This window comes from Python bivittatus, unplaced genomic scaffold, assembly GCF_059951505.1.
Source record: "Python bivittatus isolate LINGU-HERP-01145 unplaced genomic scaffold, Pbiv_v1 ctg000220_np1212, whole genome shotgun sequence".
In the NCBI taxonomy this organism is placed as follows: Eukaryota; Metazoa; Chordata; class Lepidosauria; order Squamata; family Pythonidae; genus Python; species Python bivittatus.
This window is the reverse complement of record NW_028277048.1, coordinates 25,394,853-25,407,107: the sequence shown is the minus strand read 5'-3', so window position 1 is coordinate 25,407,107 and position 12,255 is coordinate 25,394,853. Positions and strand designations below refer to the sequence as shown.

General features: G+C 39.0%; 1 protein-coding gene across 3 annotated transcripts in view; it reads right to left on the bottom strand.

The window, feature by feature from the left end:
• Positions 1–12,255, bottom strand: part of ATF1 (activating transcription factor 1) — a 33,291-nt gene that overhangs the window by 10,066 nt on the left and 10,970 nt on the right. For 2 of the 3 annotated variants that reach the window (XM_088138187.1, XM_088138188.1), the window contains exons 3-6: positions 9,342–9,464; positions 3,905–4,002; positions 864–985; positions 292–456 (exon numbers count right to left, since the gene is read on the bottom strand). In XM_088138187.1, coding sequence (XP_087994313.1) covers positions 292–456; positions 864–985; positions 3,905–4,002; positions 9,342–9,464 — 508 coding nt within the window. The remainder of the gene's footprint in view (positions 1–291; positions 457–863; positions 986–3,904; positions 4,003–9,341; positions 9,465–12,255) is intronic. The other variant, XM_088138189.1, reaches the window with a different exon arrangement.

Sequence of the window (12,255 nt, the reverse complement as noted above, 5' to 3'; positions counted from 1 at the left end):
TCAGAACAATTCTAAGCCCTTTCCCAGAGCTACTGGGAGGGAAATATCCACTACAGGTTGCCCTTGTTTCACTGTAGGAAAACAGCTTAGTTGCCAATACTAAACATTATGATCAATTTCAACCAATAAATTATGGAGGGAATTTGGGAGTTGCACTAAAAGCCTTAAGTGTACTGGAACTTCCCCAATCTTGCCACAGATGGGAGTGTAATGAATTGGTACTAATGTAAAATAACAGTATTAGGTAGGAAAAGAGATTAACATTTTGAATTATTAAAAGTGGATACCTACTTTGCACTACTACCTGGTTACTTGGTACAAGTATTTGCTGGCCGTCAGATGTCTGCACATACTGTAATAGTGGAGTCCCAGCAGCATTTGTAAATGTCGGCAAGCCCTGCACACTCTCCGCACCTGGACTACTCAACTGTAAAGGTCCATTTGGGGCAATGGCAACTTTGGAACAAGAAAGAATGAAACAGAAAAGATGCTGAGCACTGCACAGTACAAGATACACAGCAGGCAATGTTTCTTCTCCTTTGGGCTGTCCCACAGGAATATTCTACTAAATACAGTCTCTTGCCTCTAAATAAATAATAAAAATCTTGACAAGCACATTTGATAACATTCCTCCATTTTCTCAACGCTGGCTTGCTGGACTACATACTTTGAATGAATAAATATTTAGCATGAGATAAATATAATTTTTATCTCATGCTAAATAATTACTGAATTTTTAAAAATTCAAAAATTATTATTCTGTTTTCCTGATAATTAATAATTCTGGAAGGGATCGTAATTCTGAATTATAATCCTGGGTGTTAGCAACCTACCCAGTGCAGGAGTTTATTGATAATACATACTATATTGACCAGTGCTGGTCTGATAAACAGGTGTAGTGACAGGCACTGAAGTGACAGCAGGATTTGACTCATCTCCTTTCCTTTCCCTTGTGTCTTCAGAAGAAAGATCGTTCAAGATTTTTCTATAAAAAAGCAACACAGTGTATCAGATGTATACTGCTGGGGGGAAAGATCATGTTGAAAAAGTGGGTACGTTATTATTACATTGATTATTTCAATATGCATAATTCTAGGCACAGTTTGGCTTTTTTTTCAAATTCAAGAGAAACAGAGTCCAATATTTTGTGGCCTTAGAAAACCAAAAACCCTTCATTAAAATAATTGTCTGCTATTGATGCATATTTTTGAATTCTTTTGCCTTGAATATTTTATAGAAAGGTACAATAAACACATTCACATTTTAAAAATACATACAAATAATAAAAAATAATCATGTTTTTAACAACAAAAATAAGCTAAAAGAAGAGTAGATAGAAGATTGTAGGTGGATATTCTGTAAAAGATGGTTAGCATTTGTTTGGGAAGCTGTGCTAAAATTTAGGTGCCATGCCTGAAAATATCCTATCAGATAGTCATTTGTTGGTAGTACGAAAGTCCAAACAGCCTCAAAAGCAGATTGAAATTCTTGCACAAGCTCATAGGCTGAGTTGGAATTTGTGAGATACTGCTGTACGTTGCTGTTGTTGCATACACCCCATCTTCTCTCAGAGAGCTCAAAGAGCAACCATGGGGGAGGGCATGGCTCCCTTAAGTTTATCCCCACAATAGTCCTGAGCCAGGTAAAGCTCAAAGAGAGAAGGGCTTGCCAAAACTCACCCAGTGGGCTGCACTATAGAATGGGCACAGGAAGCTGGGTCTCCCTGATACACGTTCAACAATTTACTATACTATACTGGCTCCCTGAGATTCAGATTACAGACACAAAAGAAATGGGCAATCTGTGGCTGTTGGCTCCAGAAAGTACAGGATCCTTCACCATTTAACCAGAAGATCAGCTAGCAATCTATGTGGCTCTCAAACCTGAAAATATTCCCCTCACATGATTTAGATCTTCATAGAAGAAAATCTAACATTTGGAATTAGTGTCTGGCTCCAAACATGATTTTTGATATTTTGAACCAACAGAAGCTGCTGAAAAGTCTGCAAGGGCAGTATCATACACAGCACATTACTGTAGTCTAAGCGGGAGGTGATTACATCAAAAATGACTAAGACAGGTCTGGGTTTGTTTTTTACAAGAAAGGGCATAATAGGCACATAAGATAACACTGATAACTATCATTCCCAGTCACTGCAGTTATACGGCCAGCTGGAGGAAAAGATCCAGGAATAACTACGAGTGGGAAGAAATCCAGAACAGAATCCCACCCTCCTCTTGATTATCTGTTTGTTTCTTTTCAATCACAAATACATATTCAAAACAAGATTTAGAAAATGGAACAAGAGTTAAGAGTGGTCTTTTTTTTTTTTCCTTTTTATAATATCTAAGCCAGAATCTCATATGACTTTCTTAGAGGTTTTAGTGTAGATGCTGAAGGCACGGAGACAAAATCTAACTCCATAGTACACTATTCATAAACTTACTGTTTTGGGAAAGCTCTAGAGAAATCTGGAATATTCAATAATCAGAATGGTACCTTTTGCATTTACCTACTGCACAGCAAAAGTTATTGTTTTAAAAACCTTTTTGTTTAAAAGTTATAATTCAACTCCTATCATCTTCAGGGATTTTTCATCAGGAAGTACTACAATCTAGGCTTGTGCACAATACTGTGACCTCAAAATGTTCCGACTTCATAACAGTTGAATGTTCTATACATAAAACAAAACTCATGTGTTTTGAGAGTTTTGTTCAGAATGTGAAAGAAAAATGTTCTTTTGAGTTTTCTGACTATTCTCAACACTGCAGTTGGGCTAATCTTGCACGCTGTGGCTGGGCTCTTTTTTTAAAACTCTTATCATCCTTTCTAGAAGCAGGGAGCAACAAGTGTTACTAATGCTGCTGAGGCTGTATAAATGTAGCAACTACTACTACAATGGTGGTTTAGTTGATTTGATGAACTCTGTGTGCTCCTATGTTGTCTTATAATGCTAATATGCATGCAATTAAGAAATGCTAGAAGTCCTTTAAAAACTTTTTATTTATTTTGTTGCCAGCAGTTACTCCTCTCTGCAAAAACATCAGGAAAGAACCATAACCCAGAGCTTTCATTACATTTACAGCTGGTAGTCATACTGCCAAAAAAAAAAAAGTGCCTACAGAACATTGGCCAAGATTTTTTTAAATCAAAACATTAAGAAAACTTAATGGGGAAGGAACTGTCAGAAATAAGTGACCTTATTAAATAAGGGTTTGTTTAAAGCAGTATTTCTTAATTTTTTTGCTCCCAGGACCCCTTCCCACTTTTAAAAATTATGGAGGACCCCAAAAGAGTTTTGTTTGTGTGGATTATAATTTACCAATATTTACCACATTAATTTACATGATTAATATTGAATCATGTAAAAATAACAATAATAAACCCATTAGATATTAACATAAATATTTTCCATAAAACAAAACTATATTGTTTTAACAAATAAAAAATAATCACGAGAAGAGTGACATTGTTTTAAATTTTAGCAAGTATCTTCAATATCTGGCAAATAATTTTGATTTTGTGGACCCCTGAGGGGGGGGACCCCCAGGGGTCCTTGGACCACACTTTAAGAATCACCGACAAACTGAAAAGTCCACTACTGGTTCTTTCTGTTGAGAAAGTAAAAAAATAAATAGACACTACCTAATCAGACCTTTTCAGTTAGTGAAAAAGCTGTGTCTATTGTTTCCTATGGGAATTTATTGTATTGTTTTCCAAAGATGGTTTTAAAAGTATGCCCTTGACCAATTTTTTTCCCATTTGGCTAATATAGATGAGGCCAAAGGTATTGGCATTCTTCCATTTTTTCCAAAGAATCCCAATTTACCACAAAATATTATTTTCCATAATAACTCTAGTACAGATCTGAGAAGAAATTATATTTTAGTATAAAGTACTGACCTGTAAGATGGTCGGCGTGCTAAGAGACCTCTTGCTTTCTGGGAAGAGTCTATGCTATCTGAAGAGTCTTGTGAATCCTCATTCTCTGATAATGACACCTGAAATAAATAAACTGTCATTTTGTTGAACATTATATGAGACAATATGATGCAGCTTTCATACCTGCCAAGTACTGTACATTAGTAGGAATCTGTCTAATGGTTCAGAAGGAATGGCTGTTTTGGCCCTACATACTAAGGACAAGTCCTCTGACATGAAACGGAATCACTGGGGTGAGAGGAGTGCACCCCTGAGGAAATAGCATACTTGAGGATGGCCTGAAAGCAGTGCCCCTGCCCTGGGCCATTCAGGAGAACTAAGCAATTATCTGGCAGTGATTTTATTTGTTTGTTTGCTTGTTTGCTTATTTAATTCATTTCTATATTGCCAGAATCCAGATCCCTGGTGGTTTACACTTATAAAAACAAAAAAATATATATAGATAAAAGCATAATAATTCAATAAAAAGTCAAATAATTTAAAACATGAGTGCAACTATCAAATGGTGCCCATCAGTCTAAGGCAACTTCAGCTTTCAAAAACCCTGCAGAATAATACTGTCTTGACAATGTTTTGAAATGACTTCAATTATTGCTGACCTAATTTCTGGGGGAATACTATTCCATGGGAGGAAGGGCTGGAAACAACTGGGAAACACCCTCCCTACACCCTGGTGATGGAGTGAATATTCCCAACATTCCCATCCAGGATGAATATACTAGAAAGTTGGTTCTACTTGGAGAAGGTGTTCATGCAAATACCAGCAAGTTCTGGACCAAAGTTAGTAATCAGAGGTAGGACAAAGGAAGAGACTATTGCAGTAGTCCAGGCAAGAGATCAGGCCCTAAATTAATAAATGTGAAGTGTCAGTGGCATTCAACAAGTGAAGATGGCATATTCTCACAGTTGCCCCTATAAACAGCTGAAGTGAAAGCACATAATCTTGCAGAACTCTGAGGTTCCTGATCACTGACACTGATCAGTTCTCAGCCCTAAAGAGGAGGGGAGGAAAGCTTAAAGGATGGAAGAAACAGTTTTGCTGAAATACTGGGATCTAGGCATAACACATTTGGTTAGGGAAGACAATTTTTGTCTCCTTCCTTCCTCCCTCCTCCCTCCCTTCCTCCCTCACATATTTGGGGGAGTTGGAGAACTCTTTTAAATATGGAAAGCATCAAGGAAGAAGCAGCACCAGCAGCAAAAATTATATCCTACCCTTCCTTCCTACAAAAATCTCTGCTGAACTGCAGTTTCCTTAAGAACTGGTAACTCTGAACCTTGTCACCTGCTGTTCAACCAGGAGCCAGCAAATATCCCATCCTGGTTCTGTTACATTAAAATGCCTAAATATGGCAGACACTACACACTGTCCAAGAATCCCCTTTAGTAATGGGACACTTAACAAGTGCCTCACAAAATAAGCCCATAATAGTTAATGTTGTTAGAATATTAGAAATTAGATGTTCAGATATATAAGGAAACATAGAACAAGGAATCTTCAGTACATGAATGTCAGTGAATAATTTGAGGAATGTTTAAGGAAATACTAATTTGATGTATACTTTCATATTAGACATGAAGAGCCTCTAACAGGATACTACTAAATGACATACAATAGCTTTCACGTAGAAACAAAATTTCTTAGTTTTTGTTCCTTGACATTTATGGGTAGGTATATGGTCTAACTGTAGGACAACTATTAGAAATGAATTTTGTGTGGGGATTTCATGCTGTCTTTTACCAAGGAACACGAGTACTAGTCCAAACATGCTACAGCTGAGACAGATGCAGTTACCATCTTATAAACAAGTGGCCATTAAAAACTACAACTCAGTAACAGAAGATCCATGGTTATGGAAGGCTCTACTCTGAACATTTGAAGAGCAACAGACAATGCAGGCAATACTGAGCCAAATGGACCAATTGTCTGACTTCTTATGTTCTTAAAGCCTCATCTGCCCCCCCCCTTTTTTGGTGCCCTTGAGCCTTCGAGCCAGTGTTGACTCCTGGCGACTGCCTGGAAAGTCCCTGCAGTTTTCTTGGCAAGATTTCAGAAGCAGTTTGCCATTGTCTGCTTCCTAGGGCTGAGAGAGAGGGACTGGCCCAAGGTCACACAGATGACTTCATGCCGAAGGCAGGACCAGAACTCACAGTCTTCCGGTTTCTAACCTGCTGTCTTAACCACTACACCAGACCGGCTCTCCTTTGCTTTAACTGTAGCTAAACAGATTGGAAGTTACTGACACTTACTCAAAGTGTGACATTAAAATGCCTAAATATAGCAGAGAGCTCACACTGCCCAAGAATCTCCTTTAGCAATGGAGGATATTTTGCTCCTGTTCTGGAGCTGACGGAGCATGAATGTTCATGCATTAGTTGGGCTGCAAAGATAGGTTGAGAATCCTGCTCATGCACCAATCACCCTGCTGTCCAGCAGGATTCCTTTCTGAGCTGCTAAATATTGTCATAGGACTGGCACTGGAGTTGCTCTAGTTAATACTGGGGGATTTCAACATCCATATTCTAGGGATGGAGTTTGCAGAGCTCAGGATTTCATCTGGGGCTTCTGCAAGGAACTTCTAGGATGATCTAGTCACCTTCTGGAGTTAGAAGATTTTGGGGGGTGAGGGAGATTTGGGTATTTTCTGAGCAATCTGACAGGCAATTCTGTTGAGTGCTTGCTTGAATGATGGGGTCAGGAGGTGGCCAGAATGCTTGAAGCCATTGCTTCTATGCAGCCTATCTGTTGGCAGATCTTGAAGTGCTTAGTAGCTTACTGTGGTGTTTTGGAAGAGGCAGAAGTAATGCACAGAGTGCTTAGGAGGATGGTTAAAAGTGAATTTGACCAACATGGGTAACAGCTTACGTTCAAGTCTACACTATGACAATAATGGTGGTGAAGCATTCACACTTCTCCATCATTACTGTATCAGTGGGTTATCATCTAGTAGTAGCCCTGTGATAGGGCAGGGTGTGAATTGGAGGCGAATATGTGTAGCTCAGGGTTGAACTGTGGAGTTCAGTTCACAGTTGAGCTCAGAGAACCCCAAGGACTCCACAGGGTGTGAATTGTTGACTAGAACACTGTCTTGTATTGCTATTTGGGATTCATTTCAATTTGTAGACTCTGATGGACAGAGTGTTCTCTGGCATGAGCTCCACCATCTTTAGCTCTGATCCATGCTGTTCCTGGTTCCTGCGAATAGCTGGGCTTGGGAGGTTGTCAATGCCTCTTTGGGGAAGGGGATTATTCTGGATGCCCTTCAGGAAGTGCTTCTGAAGATGCCTCCTCTGGATCTGGCTAGATTGGATAACTATTGTCCCATCTCCAATCTTCTCAGATGGTATGGCTTTAGCTGCAGAATGCCCAAGAGTAAGCAGATTATCTGGACCATCTTCAGCTAGGGTTCAGGCCCTAGTATGGGACTGGAACAGCTTTGTTCTTTCCAGTTGGGATGACCTTTGTTGGAATTTGTACTGGGGGGGGTACACCCTCCTGATCCTACTCAACCTCTTGGTGGCAGTTAGTATCATCAATCATGGTATCTTTCAGGATTGCCTGCAAGGATTGGGAATCCAAGACAATGTTTTACAGAGATTCCACTTCTTCCTTAGCAGGCTATTCCAGTGAACAGAAAGGGGAAAAGCAAAGTCAGCCCCTTGGGCACTCCCGTGTGGTATTCCAAGGGATTAGTTTTCTCATCACTATGGTTTAACATTTACATATGGCAAGTGGGAGAGGTCGTCTGTTGGACTGAGGTGAAGATCATAAGTATGTGAACATATATCCAGTTATACAGCAGCACCCCAGGCCAGCCCAGAAATGCCATGGAATTCTTGCCTCAATGCATGAAGGCTGTGAAGGTCTGGATGGAATAAAACAAGTTGAGGTTGAATCCAAACAAAACAGATTGCTATATGCTAAGAAACTATCTGGCTCTGTCTGATCCTGTAGTTACTTTGGATAAGGTGGCACTTTCCTTGAAGGATCAGGCCCGTGACTTGGGTGTTTTCTTGGGCTCACAACTACTGCTAGAAGGGTAGACAACTCTAATGTGCTATACATGAGGCTACCTGGAAACTGCAATTGATGCACAATGCAGCTGTCTATGTGTTGGCAGGTGAGAGCCATTAGAACCATGTGACATCTATACTGTGAACACTGTGCTGGCTTCTAATAAGTGTCTGGTACAATTCAAAGTGATTGTTCATTATCAAAATGTATTGTTTATTTTAATTTTTATAATGAATTTGCATTGTCTTTTTTTAAACTTTGTTGTGTTACATTTTATGAGTGTAGTCTGCCAAGAGCTAGATGACTTTACTTGCATTTTAATTATTAATTAATTGACCTACTTGGGAATGACCACTCCCAGATGCTTTATAAATGCAAATTATTTGTATTTGTCCTGAACAATGTGAACTGGACCTGATAGTTATTCTGTATCTTCCAAACATTATATGAAATGTGTGTGTTTATGTGTGTGTATCCTGTTTTAATCAATAAATTTCTTTCCTTTCCCTTTTTTATTTTATTTAGTTAAAAAGGTATACAGTTGTAGCCCAAGAACAAGGATGAATTAGTTTTTGTTTCTTAAGTTTATTTAGCACCTAGTTGCCTTGGAGGCAACTCAAAAGTGGCAGTAGCTGCAAAATGCAGTGCCCCGACTACTGATTGGAGGAAGTAGGTTAAGCACTGTTAACACGTACACTGAGGCTGCTGTAATGGTTACCAACATGTTCCTGGGCCCAAATCAAGCTGATGGGTTTAAACCTTAAACCTCTTCATGACTTGGTACCTTGTACTTGCAGGATTGTGTCTTCCAACCAGAATTAGCACTTTGTATGCCAGCACCCCAAGAGGGGCTGTTCTGAGTCCCCTCCCAGTGTGTGATAAAAGGAGTAGGAGCCTGGAGGTAAACTTTCTTAGTGACAGCCCCCCCTCCCCCCGAATTATGGAATACATGTACCCTGAGGAGCCCCTGCTGTGCTTATATTTCATAAAGCAGTCAAAACCATCTTGTTCTGATGGACCTGGGCCATATTTGTAATTATTACTGTATTATGTTCAGTTCTTCTTATGGTTTTATTTTCTTCTTTTACATAAACTGCTTTGAGTTACTTAAGTAGGGTTCATAGAAATATTGTTATAAATAAATGTTCACTTTTATAAATAACACAGTTAATCACCAATAACTTCTGCTATTTAAGTTTCATTTCTATACTGCTGCAATTACATGAATTTGTCCACGAATTACATGAATTTGTCCATGAACTCACCAGAAGTCAAGCTTGATTTGAGGGAGACTTTACTTTTTTAAATGATAGGCTAAAGTGTATAAATGCAAACATTTAGAAAAATGTGAAAATAAGCTACATATGGATGTGAACAATGTACCTGTATTGATTGCCCTTGTGGTGAGTGAATCACGGAGGAGGTCTGAGCTGTATGAATGACTCCCTGGACCTGATCTCCAGACAGATGTACCACTGTTAGTGGAGCTGGACCTCTAAGAGACATCTAAGAGAAATAAGGAGTTTACTTATATATACCCAAATCTTGAAGTGCAAAGTATAGTTAATAAATAAACTCTTATATGTAAATAACATTTCGGCTGAGACACAGCAGAGCTTAATGTTCATTAAGTCACGCTGTCCAGATTGAAACATTGAAAAAAAATGTTTTAACAAATATCATTCTGAGAAAGTATTCTAAGTAGTATGTGTACTTTATATGAGGAAACATCAGATGTCTTCAGTTGTCATCTTTGCCAGCTTTCAGCATTTGCTAATTTCATTTACTAAACATAATAGTTTAGTTATACTCCATGTTTCGAAAGGCAAACAAAAGTTTATCCATAGCCACAGAGAAACTCTTAATGCAAAGCATTACATACAGGAAAACCAAAAAATTCAACTTGCTCCAACATTCCGGAGATTTAGGAAAGCAATCAAAATCAACAGGACTTTGAGCGGGATATGAGTATACAACTTTCTGGGTTTTTATGGTTCCTTGGCATAGGAATATTTTGTTATTACTGTATTAAATTCATGGATGTTCATGTTTGTTTTTAATCTGGCTCTATTTTTTTTGTTCTTTTAATCCTGTTACCGCATGGTAGGGATAACAGCCAAGTCCATCAGTAAACAGTCCCACTCTAGTCCATCAATAAATTGGAGTAACATATAAGCCTAGTAAAATAATAAATACATAAAGTACTGTGCAAAAGTTGTAGGCAGGTGTGAAAAAATGCTGTAAAGTAAGAATGCTTTCAAAAGTATATATTGTAATTGTTTATATTTATCAGTTTACAAAATGCAAAGTGAGCGAACAGAAGAAAAATCTAAATCAAATCAATATTTGGTGTGACTACCCTTTGGCTTCAAACCAGCATCAATTCTTACACTTGCACACTTTGTACACTTGCACAAAGTCAGGGATCTTGTAGGATTAGAGTCGGGTGTACGATTAACCAATTATACCAAGCAGGTGCTAATGATCATCAATTTCATATGTAGGTTGAAACACAGTCATTAACTGAAACAAAAACAGCTATGTAGGAGGCTTAAAACTGGGTGAGGAACAGCCAAACTCTGCTACTAAGGTGAGGTTGTGGAAGACAGTTTCATGTCACAGGTCATACACCATGGCAAGACTGAGCACAGCAACAAGACACAAGGTAGTTAGACTGCATCAGCAAGGTCTCTCCCAGGCAACAATTTCAAAGCAGACTGGGGTTTCAAGATGTGCTGTTCAAGCTCTTTTGAAGAAGCACAAAGAAATGAGCAATGTTGAGGACCATAGACGCAGTGGTCAGCCAAGGAAATTTAATGCAGCAGATGGAAGACACATCATGCTTACTTCCCTTAGACATCGGAAGATGTCCAGCAGTGCCATCAGCATAGAACTGGAGGAAACCAGTGGGACCCAGGTACACCCATCTACTGTCCGGAGAAGTCTGGCCAGAAGTGCTCTTCATGGAAGAATTGCGGCCAAAAAGCCATACCTCCGATGTGAAAACAAGGCTATGCAACTCAACTATGCACAAAAACATATGAAATGGGGTGCAGAAAAATGGCAGCAGGTTCGCTGGACTGATGAATCAAAATTTGAAAGATTTGGCTGTAGCAGGAGGCAGTTTGTTCGCCGAAGGGCTGGAGAGCGGTACAATAATGAGTATCTGCAGGCAACAGTGAAGCATGGTGGAGGTTCCTTGCAAGTTTGGAGCTGCATTTCTGCAAATGGAGTTGGAGATTTGGTCAGGATCAGTGGTGTCCTTAATGCTGAGAAATACACGTAGATACTTATCCATCATGCCATACCATCAGGGAGGCATGTGATTGGTCCCAAATTTATTATGCAGCAGCACAACGACCCCAAACATACAGTTAGTGTCATGAAGAACTATCTTCAGCATAAAGAAGAACAAGTAGTACTGGAAGTGATGGTTTGGCCCCCACAGAGCCCTGATCTCAACATCATGGTGTCTCTCTGGGATTACATGAAGAGTCAGAAGGATTTGAGGCAGCCTACATCCACAGGAGATCTGTGGTTAGTTCTCCAAGATGTTTGGAACAACCTACCTGCCAAGTTCCTTCCAAAACTGTGTGCAAGTGTACCTAGAAGAACTGATGCTGTTTTGAAGGCAAAGGCAAACCAAATATTGATTTGATTTGGATTTCTCTTCTGTTTGCTCACTTTACATTTTGTAAATTGATAAACATAAACAATTACAATATATATTTTTGAAAGCAATCTTACTTTACAGCATTTTTTCACACCTGCCTAAAACTTCTGCACACAGTACTGTATTTTATGTAATTATTTTTTTTAAAAATACAACTATTTGCTTAAATTTCACAGACACTATTGTTGAGCTGCTACTTAACTTTTACTGGATCTCTGAATTTTAAGGGATTTGCAGCAGGAAGTAAAACACTAATTTTAAAACAAGCAAATATAAGTAGTGCACCTCTATTCTATTCAATATAGCTTGAGCACATGAATAAGCTCCATAAAAAGGAGTGGAAACAATGTAACATCAGTGCTTGGTGTTGTATTATTTGTGATGCATCATTATCTTCCTCCTGACATTTTTGCTAAAGGCCTCAACAGATGGCAGCACCTAGCCAATCCTGGCTGATCTCAGAAAATTAAGTAGGGTTGGCCTAGTTAATGCTTGGATGACGTGCTAGGGGCCATATTAGAAAGTTGAAGGGATATCCCAGAGGAGGATAAGGGTAAACCCATACTGTTGCCAAGAAAACTACATGAATGTGACCATGTAATCACCAAAGGTCAAACCTGACTC